Below are 18044 nucleotides of genomic sequence, written 5' to 3' on the forward strand. Positions count from 1 at the left end.
TATTGTTATTGTTATTGTTATTGTTATTATTGATATTGATATTATTGCTATTATTGTTGTTTATAATTGTTGTTTATAATTTGTACAATTAACTTCCATGTGGTTCGACCCCGATCTTGCCGGGTTATTTATTACTTTGACACTACTGCACTTGGAAAAAGACATCAATCTTTTCGTCGTGTTACCCTTATTCTGAACTCTCTTTTTTTTAGATTGAACAAGTACCAGCATATATAGAATTAAACAAATTATCAATTAAAAAACAATGAAAAAATGTTTAATTATGAATTATATTACAACTATAATATCTAAGCTCTCAAATAGATACATTTATCTATACTGAAAAGGTCCTCCAACTTTTACCTCAAACGGTAAATGTATGGGTAAATGCTCTATTAAGTCAAAAAATAATGGAGGGAATATCATCTCCAATTTGCATATTGTCTTGATGATGTTCATTTCAAGCCTTTTAATGTGATCAATATTAAACTTGCTAGAGCATATATCTCTAAAGAAATGACTGGTCTCCATGAGTGCATCCCATATCCTCTTTGGTAACAAATCATGAAAAACTAATGTGATGAGTGTTTGCATAAACACATGGTAGTCATGACTCTTCATTCCATATAATTTGCATTCCTTCATATTAACTAGCCTCGATATGTTTGAGGTATGTCCATCACGAAAATATAGATTTTTAAGTCATTTGTAGACTAGTAGTTGTGTATTTTTATCTACTACAAAGCTCTAATACAAAGTTTGCTCTTGGTTTTATGACCCGTGACTCATCCCAAACCAACTCTATATTTTTACAGTTATAGAACAGCGTTAAATCCAACCTAGCCTTGATGTTGTCCTTTATCTTTCCCTTCACATCAATGACGGTGTTGAAAATATTCTCAAACATGTTCTTTTCAATATATATAATATCAAGGTTATGATAGAGAAGATTGGTCTTCCAATAAGGAAGCTCCTAAATGATACTTTGCTTCGCCCAATTATAGGTCAAAATAAAACTAGGAAATTACTACCTATCTAATTGGAGACCAAAACACAATGTCACTGTACTTTGATAGAACATCATGCAATTCTTTACTATAAAGATGTGGGGGTGCAACATCATTTTCAACTCTGCCAAAAAAAAAATCATTTCTATTCTTTCTATACCTATGATTTAGTGGCAAGAAACGATGGTGACAGTAAAGAAAAGAAGCTTTACCTCTGTTTATCAGCTTGAATGTCTTGTTGTTTTCTATACAATTTGGAAATGCTAGTTTTCCATGCGTGCTCTAACCAGAAACCATTTCATAAGCTATAAAATCATTGATAATCCATATTAAAGCCCCTCTCATAACAAAATGTTGTTTTCCCAAGATATCTTAAGTTAAAGCTCTAAAGAACCACAATAATATCAACTCATCAATCAACTGTCAAAAACAAACATCTATATTTCACCCTACATTGCTCGGACCTAGTATGACCATAGATAAAAATATGAACTCTAGCCTCATACACATCCTCAGTGGCAAGTTATAAAATGTCAGTATGACCATCTAACAAGAATGAGTAGCAAATGACCCAAATAGGTTAAATCCATCTTATATAACCTAAGATGCACGTTCTTTAATTCAACTGAAAAGTGAGGATGCACACTATTAAAGTGTTTCCATGCTTCGCTATTAGAAAAATACATCATCACTCCATCAACCGCATTATGTGATTGGTGCCATGTCATATGCTCAGCAGTCCTTAGTGATATGAATAACCTTTGTAGTTTAGGTAAGATAGGAAAGTATCTAAGTTTTTTATATGCCATAAGAGTCTTTCCCCTGTCACTTCTAGGTTTGTAATAAGAATGCCTACATGTCATACACTTGGTCAACTCAGTATTTTCAAGGTAATATAACATGCAGAAGTTAGGGCACATGTCAATTTTTTGGTATCCTAAACCAAGGGGTTTCATCATAGATGTCTATCGAACCTTATAAGAACACAGGTAATCCTCCATGAACCCTTTGGTTAGAAGATGCATCGTTATAAAATATTGATGCAAAAACTTTTTATTTTTACTCTTCTTACATGGACACCAAATACCACCATTAGTAAATTTCCTCGGAATAGATGTTGCGATATTAATAAAGCTCTAAACCCTGTTATAATAATCCATCCTCCACAATCCTTAAGGTGAGTCCGGATACATCCATGACTTTTATTGAACCTCTATAAAATTATGATGAAAATATGAATTAATTAGCTATGTTACGTAAATAAATTTGCAAAAATATTGGTTTGCCCCGACATTATCCAACAAACTAAAAAAACACTTATGTTAAATATTCATTATCAATTATCAATGTCCATACAAATTTATACATATATAAATTTACAAAAATCACAACTCCATAATAGAATTAATAAAAAAATAAAATGGATATGTTAAACAAGCTATTATTTATTCCATCATAACATATCTAATTTGGCACAATTCAAATAAAATTTTAACAATTTATAAACAAATATAATTTGACAAAATCTAAAACAAACTATAACAACTATAGAATTATACATTCATACTATAAGTTTTTTTTTGACAAATAACAATCAAACAAATACATACGCTAACAAAATATATATACTAAAAAAAAAGAAAAACAATAAAATTGACATTTAAATGTTAAAACCAAAAAGCATAGATTTAATTACAAAAAATAATAAAATCCACAATAAATTGTTCGGAGAATAGATGTCATGACCACATACAAAAATATAAGAAACTTAAGTTCTTGTGTTAAGAAGAGGGAATAGTTGGGATAGGTGGTGGCTGTAGTTTGGAAGGGGAGAGTTGGGATAGTGACACGACCAAAAGATTCATATCTTTTCCCAAGTATAGGAGTGTCAAAATAATAAATAACTTGGCAAGACTAGGGTCGAATCCCAAGGAAGTTAATTGTATAAATTATAAATAACAATAATACAACAACAACAACAACAACAAAAGTAACAGTAGTAGTAGTAGTAATAGTAATAGTAGTAGTAGTAGTAGTAAAGAAGTTGATGAAAACCTTGAGATAGAAGATTAAAATAAGAATTAAATAATAATAACAACAAATATCAAGGTTAGAGGATCCACTGATGATATGTCAAATAAGTATAGTATAAACTTTTCTTATTCAATTGGCAACCACACACAAAGGAGGTTTCAATCAAATTATAAATTATTAAAATGATTACATTAGTTATCTTATTCGATTAATGCTAATATTTGTAAATGTTGTCTGGCATTCATGATTATAACTTATGTTAACAACAAATCAAGTTCCTTTCATAGCAAATGTATCGGTTATACCATACAGTATGAGCTATAAAAGTACCAAGTATTTGTTGTACCAAGTGTAATACAATATAAATCTAGATTAACCATCTAACAAGCAAAGTAATAAAAGTGAACTAGATAACAAATACAAAGCATGTTAGTATCAAACATTAAGGTCCATGTTGAGTTTATATTATACTCACCATTAGTGTAACCTTTTCACCTTGACATAATAAACATAGCTCAATATAATAAAATAAATAAACATAAATAAACAAAATTAGAATATAAATAAAATAAAAGTTAACTAAGTAAAGGAAAGGAAATGAAAGGCATAAACTTGATATTAATGAAAGCAAAGCATAAACATTACAAAAAATACAAAGAGAGAAAGCAAGAGCATGATCTTAATTTGGAAACCAAGATATGTAAATACATGGCAAATACCTCATTTTATAAGCTAAAATTAGGAATTATTGATTTGATGGCTAATTGATGAGTGGGTGCGAACTCTTGACTTGGTGACAATCCTTATCTTCTCTTGTCTGCCCAAAACATCATTGATAATGTCAGAATTTGAACCAAATCTTTTTTCTAAATTTGGCCATCTCTTTATTCTTTTAATTTTAGTAGTTAAACTCATCAATCAATCTTTTCATTTATGTGATAGGCCTGTATTTAAGATAAACATTTACCACAAATTAAAGGTATCTTATATTATTAGATATGTTATTATAAAATATGCTTTAGTTAAGGAGTTATTGATACTTCATGTAAAAAATGATGATATAAAACCTTGATAAAAATGAGATTTTAAGTACTAATCAGATGGGGAAGAAGTAGGAGAAATAGAGGAAAAGAGAGTTGGCAGAGTGGGTATATATTGACTATTACCAATGAAATCACCAACGAACACGTCCCGTTAGTATATCCGCTGATAAATCCGTTAGTGAATATGTCATGCCATTGTATGGAAATCCTAGTTTGAATCCCTTGATCATTCCGTCGGTAAATTCATTTGAAAAAAATCCACGTTATCACATCGTTGCAACTTTTCAAAAATTTATATATTCTATCAGCAATTTAGTTGGTATATACTGATAGAATACTTTCATCAATATATACCGACCGTATTGCCAATGGATTCTATGCTTTTGGTAATTATTACCAATGGAAAAGGTCTGTCGGTATATACCAACAAAATTAGAGATGGAATTAAGTCCGTCGATAAAAATTACAAACAAACAAATTCCATCGGTAATTTTGCTAGTTTTTGCTGATTTTCTGGTAGTGAATTTCCTTTGAAAAAGTTTTAAATTCTGAGTTTATGTTGTTGTGAACCAATAATATTATGCTAGTCCATAGATATTATGGATGAAAGCTAGCAATTAGACTAAAATTTCTGCAAGTTTTATCCATGATCTAAGCTTAATATTACCAAACAAATTAAATTTATTGGGTGTGAGCCCAAATTAAATTAAAAACAAAATCCAAATACATTTTATGGTTCATATTTATAGAAAACAAATTAACTAAGGATATTTTAAGTAATTTCTATTTTAATTTTTCAAAAATATCCTTTAAATACAGGACATTTAAGATAAATTGTACATAACTTGTTTATAAATAGACAATAAAGTCACCAAATACAAGCATAAAAGCATAGATGACAAGCAAAGAAGACAAAAAAAAAAAAAACAAGAATATGCAGAAGACACAAGGACAATAAATACAGACTAAAGTACATAAACAAATATTTGGAAGTTCTCTCAAAGAAATTTAAGTATATTAAAGAGGTAAGGGATCAAAGTCATTGCATTCATTAGATCAAATCAAATTAAGATCGTGTATAGTTATAGAGGTGCTTTTTGAAGATTGTGTCCATCAGATGTCTTCTGAAATGGAGCAGCTGAAAAGTTCTATCACGAAAAGAGATGTTTACATAGCCATAATGATGGACCAATTGAAAAAACAAAATCCACAAGCTGAAAGCACCTAAAGGATCATAGATCCATCTAGGAATAATACTTATCAAGATCCTTTAGAAAGCTAGGATTCTCCTAAAAAGTAATAAAAACAAGAGCAAGATGATCCAATAATAGTGCAAAATGCTTTAAAAGACACTATTGGATCATTATTGGGCTTACTTATTATGTAACAACTATTGTATATGATTGCTGATACTATTCATTCTTGGTATGAAGGTGCTTCTTAGTCTTCTCTTATGTATGTTAAGTCATACACTAAGCATATCGATGAAATAAGAATGCCACCAAACTATCAACCTCTAAAGTTCCAACAATTTAAAGGTAAAGGTAATCCAAAGCAATATATTGCTCATTTATGGAGACTTGTAATAATAAAGGAACCTAAGGAGACCTGTTGGTAAAGAAATTCATCTGGTTCTTATAAGAAGTCAACTTTGACTAGTGCACTGAAATTCCTAGTTAAAAGATAAATAGTTGGAATCAATTAGTGCGAGAGTTCTTGACCCACTTTTACAACACTCGGTGAACTATAAGCTTGCCATAACTTGCCTGTATTGAGCAAAGGAAAGAAAAGTTAGTCTGGGATTACATTGAGAGGTTAAGGAACTTAATCCTTAGTGGTAAGGAGAAGATAAGTGAAGTCTTCTCCAGACATGTGTGTTCAGGGAATGTAGTGGGAATTGTTATAAAAGCCCTTGACTTGACTTAGAGATCCAAATAGCAAGGTATGAAAGTTATTTCCCAAGTGATCCTCATGATAAGAAGGAAGCAAAGAAAGAATTTTAGAATGACATAAAGCTTGCAAAATTAAAGGAAACCATAATTGTCTTCCTAGCATCTATAAAAGTTTCTAGCTAACCCAAAGCCAGAGATTTAAGAAAAATTCCTAAAAAACCAAACCCAAGAAATAAAAATGTCCACTTTGAATTAATTATAAGAAAAAGAATACTATTTTTTTTATTATGAAATTTCAAATATTCTAGATCAACTTCTAGAATGAAGTTTAATCAGACTTCTTATACTAAGAATGTATAAGGAAGTTGATATGGTTGATCATCAAAAGTACTCATGTATTACCAAATAGTCATCCATCTTGTCGAGAAATACTTTATACTTAAGGATCTGACAGAATGAAAAGAAGATTCAACTTGAAAGAATAGAAGAAACCACAACTATAAATATGACAATGGTTGTCTTTGGATCTTTCGATCCTATTCTCCTTCTAAGATTGATTTTTAAAATAAAAGTTATCCTTGATGTTATTAATTCATCTAATCATTTATCACTAGGAATACTTTCTGTCACTCCTGGACATCGCGGCTACTGATTAAAAAGTATCTCGATTGAAAAAGGAACAGATATATGACATCTTGTTCTTTTAGGGGAAAATGTCTTGTTCAAGGAGTCGTCACCTAGTATTATGGTCATTAGGAACCCTAACTGGTCAACAGAGAGTCTATGGTACGGGACTAGTTGCACAAAAGGAAAAAGGCTATCACTCCTTAAGCGTCCTACGTAAGGCAGGCTGAATTGCTGGTTTTCTTTAAAATTTGTAAGAATTTGTTCTTTTTTTATTATTCTTCTTTTCATGTTCTTGACTCTAGCATCAGTGAATAATTCCTACGAATAGGTCAACAGAGATTCTATGGTACGGGACTAGTTACACAAAAGGAAAAATGCTATCACTCCTTAAGCGTCCTACGTAAGGCAGGTTGCATTGCTGGTTTTCTTTAAAATTGCTAAGAATTTGTTCTTTTTTTATTATTCTTCTTTTCATGTTCTTGACTCTAGCATCAGTGAATAATTCCTACGAATATTTCAAACTCTAGCGTTGGTAACTATCGCACAAAACCAAAAATACAATACTCCTGACTCTGGCGTCAGTGAATATTTTTGTAAAAATGAATTTGAAGAAGAAACTTTTATGTCCTTTTTTTCTTATTTATCTTTTATTATTATTTGCCCTTTTTAGATGGAAGTTAAAAAAAAAACATTGCATGACATATTTGTATTTAACAGTAATAGTCCATAAATTGAGTACATCTATAAAAAATATAAACACAAAGAAAAAACAGGTGCGAGGGGTCCACAAATAAATCAACGAAGGTACCAAATATTTTTGAAATTTTATGTTATTGAAAAAAAAGGGTTCGTTTGTTCAAATATCAAATTAGAATGGACATAAAAATTATGCTTGCCAAGCACACCCCTAACAAACATAGTAACTAGTTAATTATTTTAGCAAGAAAGGAAAGAAACTTACCTAGGCGTGAGGTGAAGTCGAGGGAGACTGGGAAGAAACAGGGTTGAAGGGGACAATAGCTAGTATAGAGTTCGCTGCCATTTTTTTTTTATGTTTCTCTGTTTTAGGGTTTCTAGTAATTGCCTCCTCTTGAGGTTTTTTCTTTTAGGGTTTCTCTCTAATCGTCCTCTCTCCTTTTTTCTTTTTTCTTTTTCATTCATGTATTGAGATCAATATTTATAGTACGAGACTGGGAAGAAAAAGGGTTGAAGGGGACAGCAGCTAGTATAGAGTTTGCTGCCATTTTTTTTTTTATGTTTCTCTGTTTTAGGGTTTCTAGTAATTGCCTCCTCTTGAGGTTTTTTCTTTTAGGGTTTCTCTCTAATCGTCCTCTCTCCTTTTTTCTTTTTTCTTTTTCATTCATGTATTGAGATCAATATTTATAGTACAAGAGTCTCATCGCTTGCAAGAAGTAAAGTATTAATCAAACTCATTCTCTTTTTTGAAGTTCGAATTAGAATCGAATTCGAAAGCAGACAACTATCATTATCTTGAGGATTATCTTGATTAAGATGAGGATTATCTTGAACAAGGTAAGGATTATCTTGAAGAAGATAAGGATTAGCTTGAAGGTAAGGATTATCTTAAAGAAGATAAGGATTATCTTGAGGATAATGATAGAATAGCAAAGGCACATTATAGTCCCTAGTTTTCACGCAAGTAGACAAATCACACTTTTCATCAAAATAAATCTCTAATCTTTTAATTTTATATTTTAAACCTTGTAGGATTAAATTAAAAGCCAATGAGCCAAAATTAGGTTTAACACTTTCTATTCAATTGAAAAGGTTTGTCTGATCTCTAAACCTGAAATGGTCCACTTGAAAAGATTCATATAAATCCCCAAGGTAAGAAGTGTCTTGGGATATGCAAAATCCTTGAATCCTATAAAATACATGAATTCAAAAGCCATGATTCAAAACAAATTAGATAAAATCCAAATAGAAGGAAAAACAAAAAGATCTACTCGGCGTTCAACTCGAATCCTGAATTTTTTTAAAAATAATTATTCAATATTAAATAAATACATAAAATAGAATAATAAAACAAATTTTTTATGATAAACTTCTTTCATATAACTCAAATCTCTAATTTGTTAATATTCTTGGCAGATTTCAATTCTAATTTAAACCATATCATTCTCTCTTATTTAAATAACTTACTGAGTATATCATATATAATTGACAAATTTAAAATGTTTAGTTTTATTCCAACTTGAACTACAAAAGAATTTCACTTGGACTTTAGATCTAAAACCATCCTACCAAACCATTAAGAAAAAATCTAATTTCAATTACATTGAAAAATAATTCAAATTAGAAAGTATTGACATATCAAGAATTTAAAAATAAAATAATGAGCATAGTCTAACTCAATTTTTTTTGAAATGAGAATTAGTGTGTTCTCATTTTTTTAATATATTCTCATTAAAATTATTAAAATAAACTTTATTTTATTCAAGCTTCTTTTATGATTCTTATAAATTGTCTATAAAACAAATATTTTGATGAGAAAAATGCCAAAAAAAAGGAAACACAATAATATGATAAAGACATTTTAATTAAAGAGATCCTTTTTTTTACTGTATTCCAAGTCGTACATATTTTTTTTATCTTTATTCTAATAAATTTTGGTTTTTATTGAATTAAGAACCCATATAAAAATTGTTTAAAAAATTATATTAATAAAAAATAGATATATGGAATTATACAAGAAAAGTATTTTGTTTCTATAAAATTTAAATTTGTTACTTTTTTTATAAAAAAATAATTTTATTATTGTATAATTAAATAAAATAATTTTGAAGAGTCACTTGCAATATAAAATTAAATATCTTAATACATATTTATCTCTTAAATTCTCAACTCAATTTGTATTAACAATTTATTTAATATTTATTGATCCATATCATTCTTGGTTTATTTTATTAAATACACTCTTCAAGTTTTTTATTTTCAATTAATTTTATTTGTTTTACTAAAAATCGACGTTGGCAATACTTAAAAGGTTTTTTTTTTTTTTAGAAAAAAAACCCTTCATCCCGCACTCATCGCGGAATATGACTACGATAATTTGAGTTGGATTTGGATAAGTTAGTGCTTTTGAATTGAATTTCGTTAGTCTTGATTCTTGAAGACATTGGACCCATTAATTTGTACTTGTAGGTTCTAAATCATTTGATTTTAAAATAAAAAAAAACAGCACAGTAAAATAATTTTTTTAGTAGAATAGTACAATTTAAAAAATAGTTGGCAAAATAGCACAATTTAAAATTATCATAATATTTAATAAATTGAGCATAAATTTAGTGAATTATATGTTGCCTTGAATTTTAGATAAGTTATCAAATTTAGTTTTTTGTTTGAATTACTTGAAATTAGCTATAAATAAAGTTTGTAATTAAATTTGATTTTATGCAACTAAGCATGAAAATATCATGGATTATGTTTAGTTTTTGTGAATCATGTGTTGCATCAAAAGTTTGGGAATTTGTTTGATTTTGCTATAAATTTGAGCAATTAAATTTGATTTCATATAATTTAGTTTAAATTATGTCCAATTCTCTGAAATTAGATTTATTTCTTTTTCAAAGAATTTCTTATAATATTTTTATATTATATCATTACAATGATATTATTATTCCTAATGTGAAAAATAATATCATATTATGTTGTTAAATTATGATAATTTAGGCATATCTTCAGAAATAAAATAAATTATATGTTATGAACTTAAATGGAATTATAATAATATTGAAATTAATATAATTTAGAGGTGTCAAGTTGAAAAACATTAATATGATCATGTATCAATTGTATGGAACTTTCAAGATAATATAATTTAGAGGTGTCACTTAAGCAAGAGGTAGTCATTTTATTGATGAACTTGGCTCATTTGGTGGATGAAGTAGACAAAAAGATAAGTAGATAGATAAGTGAGTTAGGTTGAACTATTTTGGGATTGCAATTAGTAAAATGTTTAATTGTTTAAGTATTTCAAAAAAAAATTATTTATTTATATTTATTTATATTTATTTATTTATTTATTTATTTGCATTCATGAAAACATTATCACATATAATAGCTCATAAATATAATAGATGATTATAATTAAGATTTATGCTTTGAGTGGTATGTCTAAGGCAATTGTGATTATGCACAGTATAAGCTGTTATATTGGAGTTATTATGGTTATTAACATGTATTTTTAAATGAGATAAGATTTTGGATAGAATAGCCATGCAAGAAAAATTCTACTAAAATTTTATTAAAATTAGATAATTTCTTACTTTAATAAAAAAAAAAAAGTTTGTTATGATTTGTAGATTCTTGGATTTATATTTGTCATGAGCCAAATTAATTGTAAAATTAACAAACTCAAAAACAAAAAAAAAGTTTGTTATGATTTGTAGATTCTTGGATTTATATTTGTCATGAGCCAAATTAATTGTAAAATTAACAAACTCAAAAACTGGTGGAATTTGAGCTGTTATACAATTCAACCTGAAAATAGGATATAGATATAACTCACCATAAATCTCAAAAGCACACTTTAATATTTCTAAGATATACAGGGAGACTCCACTATTGGAACTTCATTGATTGTGTGGATTTAGCTTCTGGAACTTTATAGTCATTTTGTTAGTTATTATTGTTTGAAAGCACCATATATATATATATATATCATAGTTGAAGAACACAAAATTTACTTGAACTCACGGGTTCTAAACGCTACATATTAAAAAGTTATAAATGGAAACCGTGATATCAATTAGGCTTGCGTTTCGAAACTTCAACAAACGCTAACTTCATGTGCTTTTTTATCTTTGTCGGGAATTGACTCAGAAAGTACAAAAATCATGCAGAATATGACCACGATCATTTGAGTTGGATTTGGATTAGTTTGTGCTTTTGAATTGAATTACTTTAGTCTTGATTCTTGTAGGCATGGGACCCATTAATTTGTACTTGGAGGTCCTACATTATTTGATTTTAAAATAAAAAAGAGCACACTAAAAATAAATTTAGTGAAAAGGTATAGTTTTAAAAAATTTTGGCAAAATAACACTTTTAAAATTATCACAATATTTAATAAATTGAGCATGAAAGAGGCTGCATTACATTGAATTATTTATTGCATTGAATTTTTGATAAGTTGTTAAACTTGATATTTTGTTTGAATCACTTCAAATTAGATACGAAAGTTTGCAATTAGATTTGATTTTATACAATTTAGTATAAAAATATCATGAATTATATTTAATTTTTGTAAAGTATGCAGTGCATCAAAAGTTTGGGAATTTGTTTAAATTTGGACAATTGAATTTGATTTAATACTATTTAATTTAAATTATGTCTAATTCTTTGAAATTTCTTATAATATCTTTAGATTATGCATTACAATTGTACTATTATTCCTAATGTAAATAGTAGTATTATATACAATGATTAAAGCACTGATAACTATTAATTTAATTTAGGCATGTTGTATACAGAAATAAAATAAATTATATGTTATGGACTTAAATAGAATTATAATAATATTGAAGTTGATATAACTTCAATGAGTTAACTTAGAAAATATCAGTATTATAATGTATGTATTGATTGTATATAATGATAATTTTAAGACAATGATAAATTATTTTTTTTTGTTTATAGAACTTTTAATTTAATGTTAGTATTGTATTAATATTAGATTGGCTTGTTGCTATAGATGGATTGAGAGGTTGCCTACGTGCTTTGTAATATTAACGAAGAAAACAAACGATATATCTATGTGTGTTATTGATTCACTATTTATCACAATATATTTATAAACTTTAAAAAGATGTTAACTCTTAATGATATTCAACCCAAAAACAAGGTCACTCAGTTAGGAGATAGTCATTCTATTAATGAGCTTGGCTCATCTAGCAAATAACACAAATATAGATAGATAAAAAAACAAATTAGGTTAAATTATTTTGAGATTGTAATTAGTAAAATGTTGGATTATTTAAATATTTTAAATTTTTTATGTATGTTTATTTATTTGCATTCATCTCATGAAAAAATTATTATATATAATAGTTCATAAATATAATAGATAATAATAATTGAGGTTTGCGTTTTGAGTGGTACTATTGAGGCTACTTGTTAGTATAAACGGTATGAGATGTTACATTTAAGTTATTATAGTTATTAGCATATATTTTTAAATGGGATAAGATTTTCAAGAATCCCTGTGTAAAAAAGTTTTTATTAAAATTAGATAATAATTTACCTTAAATCTCACAATATCCCTTCAAATTTGTAAAATTTAAGGGGAGATTTGGCTATTGAAATTTCATTGGCCATAGTGATTTAGTTTATGAAACTTTTTAGTCATTTCATTAATTATTACAGTTTCAACATATAACATATAAAAAAGTTATGATTTATTTTATTTATTTTTATATTTCAAAAGTAAAATATAAGAATATAACAAAAAAACAAACTTAATAAAATTAAGTTTTTTATATTTTTAAATTATTTTTATAAATTGATATAAAAAATAATTTTACAAAATAAAAAATATTTTAAAAAATAATCTTTATTACTCTCTCGAACATCTTCTAAATAAACATAAAATTTACTCTAACTGACGGTTAAACTCGAAAAAATGAAAACTTCAACATACTCTAACGTGTTATTCGTCAAAAAAAAAAATTGCATCTGTAGAAATTTAACTTTATGTGCAAATAGCACAAAATAGGCAAATTATTTATTGAACTTTTACAAGAGGAGTAATGATGGGCTGTCCAACCTGGGCCGTCATCTTAATCAAATTCTGGCTTTCATGTGCCCGAAACTCACGGTCATGGAAAGTGAGGAAATCATATTTCACTTTCTAAAAAGCTACGAATTGAACATATTATTTTTTAAAAAAATTATGTTGATTTTGCTTAATATTTTTTTTTCAAAATAAATTGCTAAATGAATTAATAAAACCGCATTTCATGAAAAATACTTTCTTAAATTTTCCTTTTTTGCATGAAAAGTATTTTCTCAAGTCCTTCTGTCCTTCTTTTTTGTTTTTTATGCTCATTGTTGACACTTTTTACACATATAAGAAATTGAAGATTAATCTTAAAAATTAAAAACTATTTTGATTTTCCAATATTTGCAATATATTCACCTCTCTACCGACAACAAATATAGACAATTCACCATTCAGTACTTTCATGACTTTTTTCCATGTTTTATCATCAAATATACTGGTTACATGTTAAAATTGATATTAGTTACACATGCCTCTTTATTATTGTGATTTTCAATTACCGGTCCTTGCATATATATTTGGCGCAACCATTTGGCTTGGTAAGAGCAAGAGCGAGAGAGAGGCTGCAATATATAGGAAAAGAGGCTCGCTGCTTGGGAACATATATATAGAGATACAGTCGTCTGATCTCCCTCAGGTAAGCACTAACTTGTTTGTTCTCTGAAATGTCTAGTTTTTTTTAGATTTTTACGTTTTGGAATTGTTTTAAGCTCTGCAGATACATTACGTGCATGGTTCAATATATGTATAAGCATTCCAAGCTGACTTCTTCTTTCTTTCTTTTTTGAGATAGTGCCAACATCATTTTCAATTCAATAACGAAACACATTGATCTTCAATTTAGTAAAAGACTTGTGTAGTTTTTTTCATGGATTATTAATTTAAAAGAGATTGAGTTAGAGCAGAAGAGGTGGATATGAAGATAAAATGTATGTTTAAGTGATAAAAAGAGAGAAAAGAATGAGTTACATTGGGGGGGATATATAGAGAAGAAGAAAATGAGTTAGAGGAAGAGAGGTAGAAAAAAGAAGAAGAAAAAGGTGTTATTGGTGAAAGATATAGAGTCGTCAAAAAGGACATGAAATTTGAGTTGTATGTAGAATATAAAGATTATTGATAGATTGTAAATGAGAAAAATAAAATAAAAATGCATGTGCAACAATGGAGCTATAAGGAGTCCTTTAAAATGTAAAGACATCTCTTGTTTAAATTTTATTTTTTGTATTTTTAACTCACATGCAAGTGATGACGAGTTTTCCTCAATGATTTGGTTCTTGGGAGTAGTTATTCACCAATTGATGGCATCCAAAAGTTTATGCCTTGAAATTTTGATGTAAATTTAAATTTAAATATAAAAAAAGATGTAAATTTTGATGTAAATTTAAACAAAAAAAGATGTAACTTGAAATTTTAAAATTTTACATTTTTGTGATTGGTGCTACTAAATTCAGGAACATAAAATATCATGAATAAAAAAGTGCCTTGATTTTGTGAAATAACACAGAAATTACTATATTAGTACATATATCTCAAAAAAAATTCAAAATTGAACTATGTATACCCCCTTTCTATTCATTCTTGGTTTGTTTCACTGAACCTGCAGACCGCAAATAGTTAAACTCAGTACTGCATGTGCTTCAAGAATGAATATCGAATTTGAAGGAGCAATAGCATCAAATGAGGAAGATTATGACATGACTAGAGATATTGTGACACGTTTTAACATTTTGGTGGATTCGTGCACACCTCAACAGGTCCTGTCTGATTGCTGTATCTACAAGGTGCCCAATTTGCTTAGAAACGTAAAACCGGAAGCCTACACTCCACAACTGATTTCAATAGGTCCTCTTCACCACGGCAATGCCAAACTAGAGATCATGGAAAGTAAGAAATGGATATGTTTTAGTGAGTTTAAGAGGAATAGGATGAGTGACGAGAGAATTATGGATCTTGTGAACATCATTCGGAATAAAGAAAAGAATATCCGACAATATTATTCAAAGAACTTCAACGAAATTGGGAGCAGGGATTTCATAGAGATGATCCTGCTGGATGCCGTCTTCATTATTGAGTTTATAAAGGAGTCAAATGATGTTGAAGATGGTCCTAAGAATTTTGAGCCTTGGATGATGTCCGACATAAAAGAAGACTTGGAGCTACTTGAAAACCAACTACCTTTCTTCATTATTGAGGAAATATATGACGAGGTCAATCGCGCTCGCCAAGAGTTACCAAGCATTCCTTTACTTCGTCTTGCTACCTTTCATTTTGGAAAGTATGCGTTCCCAGAAGTGGTAAACACCGACCCGAAAGTAGAGGGAAGCAGGCACTTCACTGATTTACTAAGGAATTTAATGCTGGATGGAGTCACTGAGAGAAGTTTTACTTTTGATACTATCAAGCTGAAATATAGCGCCGTCATGCTTCGCAAGGCAGGAGTAAGGTTTCGGGTCGCCAAAGAGAAATGCATGCTTAACATAAGATTTGAGAAAGGAGTGTTGGAAATACCACGCGTGGAAATTGATTACAGCTCCGAACGATTTGTACGAAATATCATGGCCTTGGAGCAGTGCTACAAACCGTTTGAAGCTTACATATGCAATTACATTAAGTTTCTGGACAACCTCATCAACAGTGCAGAAGACGTGGATTTGCTAGTCGGGAAGGGAATCATTCTCCACTGGCTAGGTGACGATGCCGCACTTTCAAATATGATTAACAAGCTTAACGAAAATATTGGCGACACTTCCGCTTATTATGATGATATCTGTAAGAATATGAATCTCCACTATGAGAATCGCTGGAACCGTCTGAAGGCAACCTTGGAACTTGGATATTTCGCCCATGTTTGGAGAGGTACGGGAACTGTTGTAGCAGCTATCCTCCTGATCCTCACTTTGATACAGACTATCACTTCCGTAAAATCAGTATTCTAGGACTTTATCTTGCTTAGTTTCATTAAGCCTACGTATGATTGATGTGATTGTTATTGTTAATTTCCTTTGAAGATTGTTGTTAAACTTTGGGCATGTGTATTGCTGAACTAATAATGTTGTTGTAAATTCTTGTTGTATTGTCCTAAAATTGAGTTTGTACTTGTTTCCTCTCAAAATTCTCTTCTTTTAGGATCATCTTCAGATTAAACGAAGCTGAATAATTAATGCATGATCTCGATTTCAATATCCCCATTTCACCAACAATGAATTTATCAGGTTTTATACATTGTTGATCATTTTTTCTCTTGTTTAATACCTGGGTATTTTTTATTTTTTATTTTTTAACATTAGATATTAACCTTAAAACTTCTAGAATATGTGTCGTGTTCAATGGCAAAATTTATTTCCGTTTCACGGTTTAAAATGGCAGAGTTTAATTCTAGCAGCAACGGTTTTCCATATCTCTTACATAAGGGATTGAGGGACTGTTTAGAGACAGAGACTGAGCAAAGTCTTCTATCCACTACCTTCTTATACTCCCTTTTTTTTTTTAGTAATTATCATAGGATGACGTCGAATGACACGCTAAAACATTTTCTGAGAGGTATTATTGAAAAGAAAAAGATTTTGGATTTTATTGTAACTTATTTTTGGATCTCTATATAAGAAAAGAGAAGATATAAAAAATAAAAAAACAAAAAAATATTAATAAATAAATAATATATCAAAACAATATATATATTAGTAAAAAGAGGATGTTAGAGCGCCCAAAAATGGTTAAAAAGTTTAGGAGGTCCAAAATACAAATATTAAAATTTAACATTATATCATTGACCGGTGAGAACACTGTTGATTAAAAAAATTTTATTTGAGGAAGAAAAGTATAAAATCAAATGTTGATAGACTCAATTAAATTTTATTGAATGTTTAATTGAATTTATGGAGAATTGATTGCAAAATAAAAAATGTTTTTAAGTCAATTTAGGTTTTAATCGGAAAGAATTAAAGTTCTAGAGTCAAATTATAATTTTAGAAAGTTGATTTGGTCAAATCAGGGGCTTAATTACATAAATATTGAAGTTTAAGGGTCAATTAGGGACTTGATTGAAGAAATTCGAAATCAAGGACCAAAATGCAAAACACGTGCAAATTGAAGATTTGACTTGTAATCTGGCACTTTGGCGCCAGTTTTCACTTAAATGAAATGGTGTGTTTTAAAAAAAACGACGTCGTTTCATGTATTTTCAACAAGAAAGAAAGAAGAGACGAAACAGTGCCATTTTGAGGCTGCACTATTTCTTCTTCTTCTTCTTCCCCTGGATGTGCAACAAGGGAAGAGAAGCTTTTTTGTTTTCTTCCCCTTGTTTCTTCCTTGCTCCCCATATGCCCTGTTAAAACCAAAACCGGATGCCACCCACACCTCCTCATGATGAGAAGACAGAGAAGTTGTGCCCTTCAAGCGACGCCTCCATTGGCCACCTCGGTCGGCGCTGCAGCAGTGCAGGAGACGTGCGATGGGACGGGGAAGGGTCAACCCTACTCCCCCTGCCCCTATAAATAGTGACCCGAATGGAAGAAGAAGGAAGGAGAGAAAATGGCAGAAAACAGTAGGGAAGAGAGGAGAAAAAAGAGGGAGACTGAGAGAGAGAGAGATAGTTTCTTGGAGGAAGAAAGGAGAGACCGAAAGAGAGAAACAGAATCGT

General features: G+C 29.3%; 1 protein-coding gene across 1 annotated transcript in view; it reads left to right on the forward strand.

Moving 5' to 3' along the window:
• Positions 1-16657, forward strand: part of LOC105137376 (UPF0481 protein At3g47200-like) — a 31800-nt gene extending 15143 nt beyond the window's left edge. The window contains exon 3 of the mRNA XM_011043103.1: positions 15160-16657. Coding sequence (XP_011041405.1) covers positions 15160-16341 — 1182 coding nt within the window. The 3' untranslated portion in view covers positions 16342-16657. The remainder of the gene's footprint in view (positions 1-15159) is intronic.
• The last annotated feature ends 1387 nt before the right edge of the window (positions 16658-18044 follow it).

The sequence above is a fragment of the Populus euphratica genome, unplaced genomic scaffold (assembly GCF_000495115.2).
Source record: "Populus euphratica unplaced genomic scaffold, PopEup_1.0 scaffold66.1, whole genome shotgun sequence".
NCBI lineage: Eukaryota > Viridiplantae > Streptophyta > Magnoliopsida > Malpighiales > Salicaceae > Populus > Populus euphratica.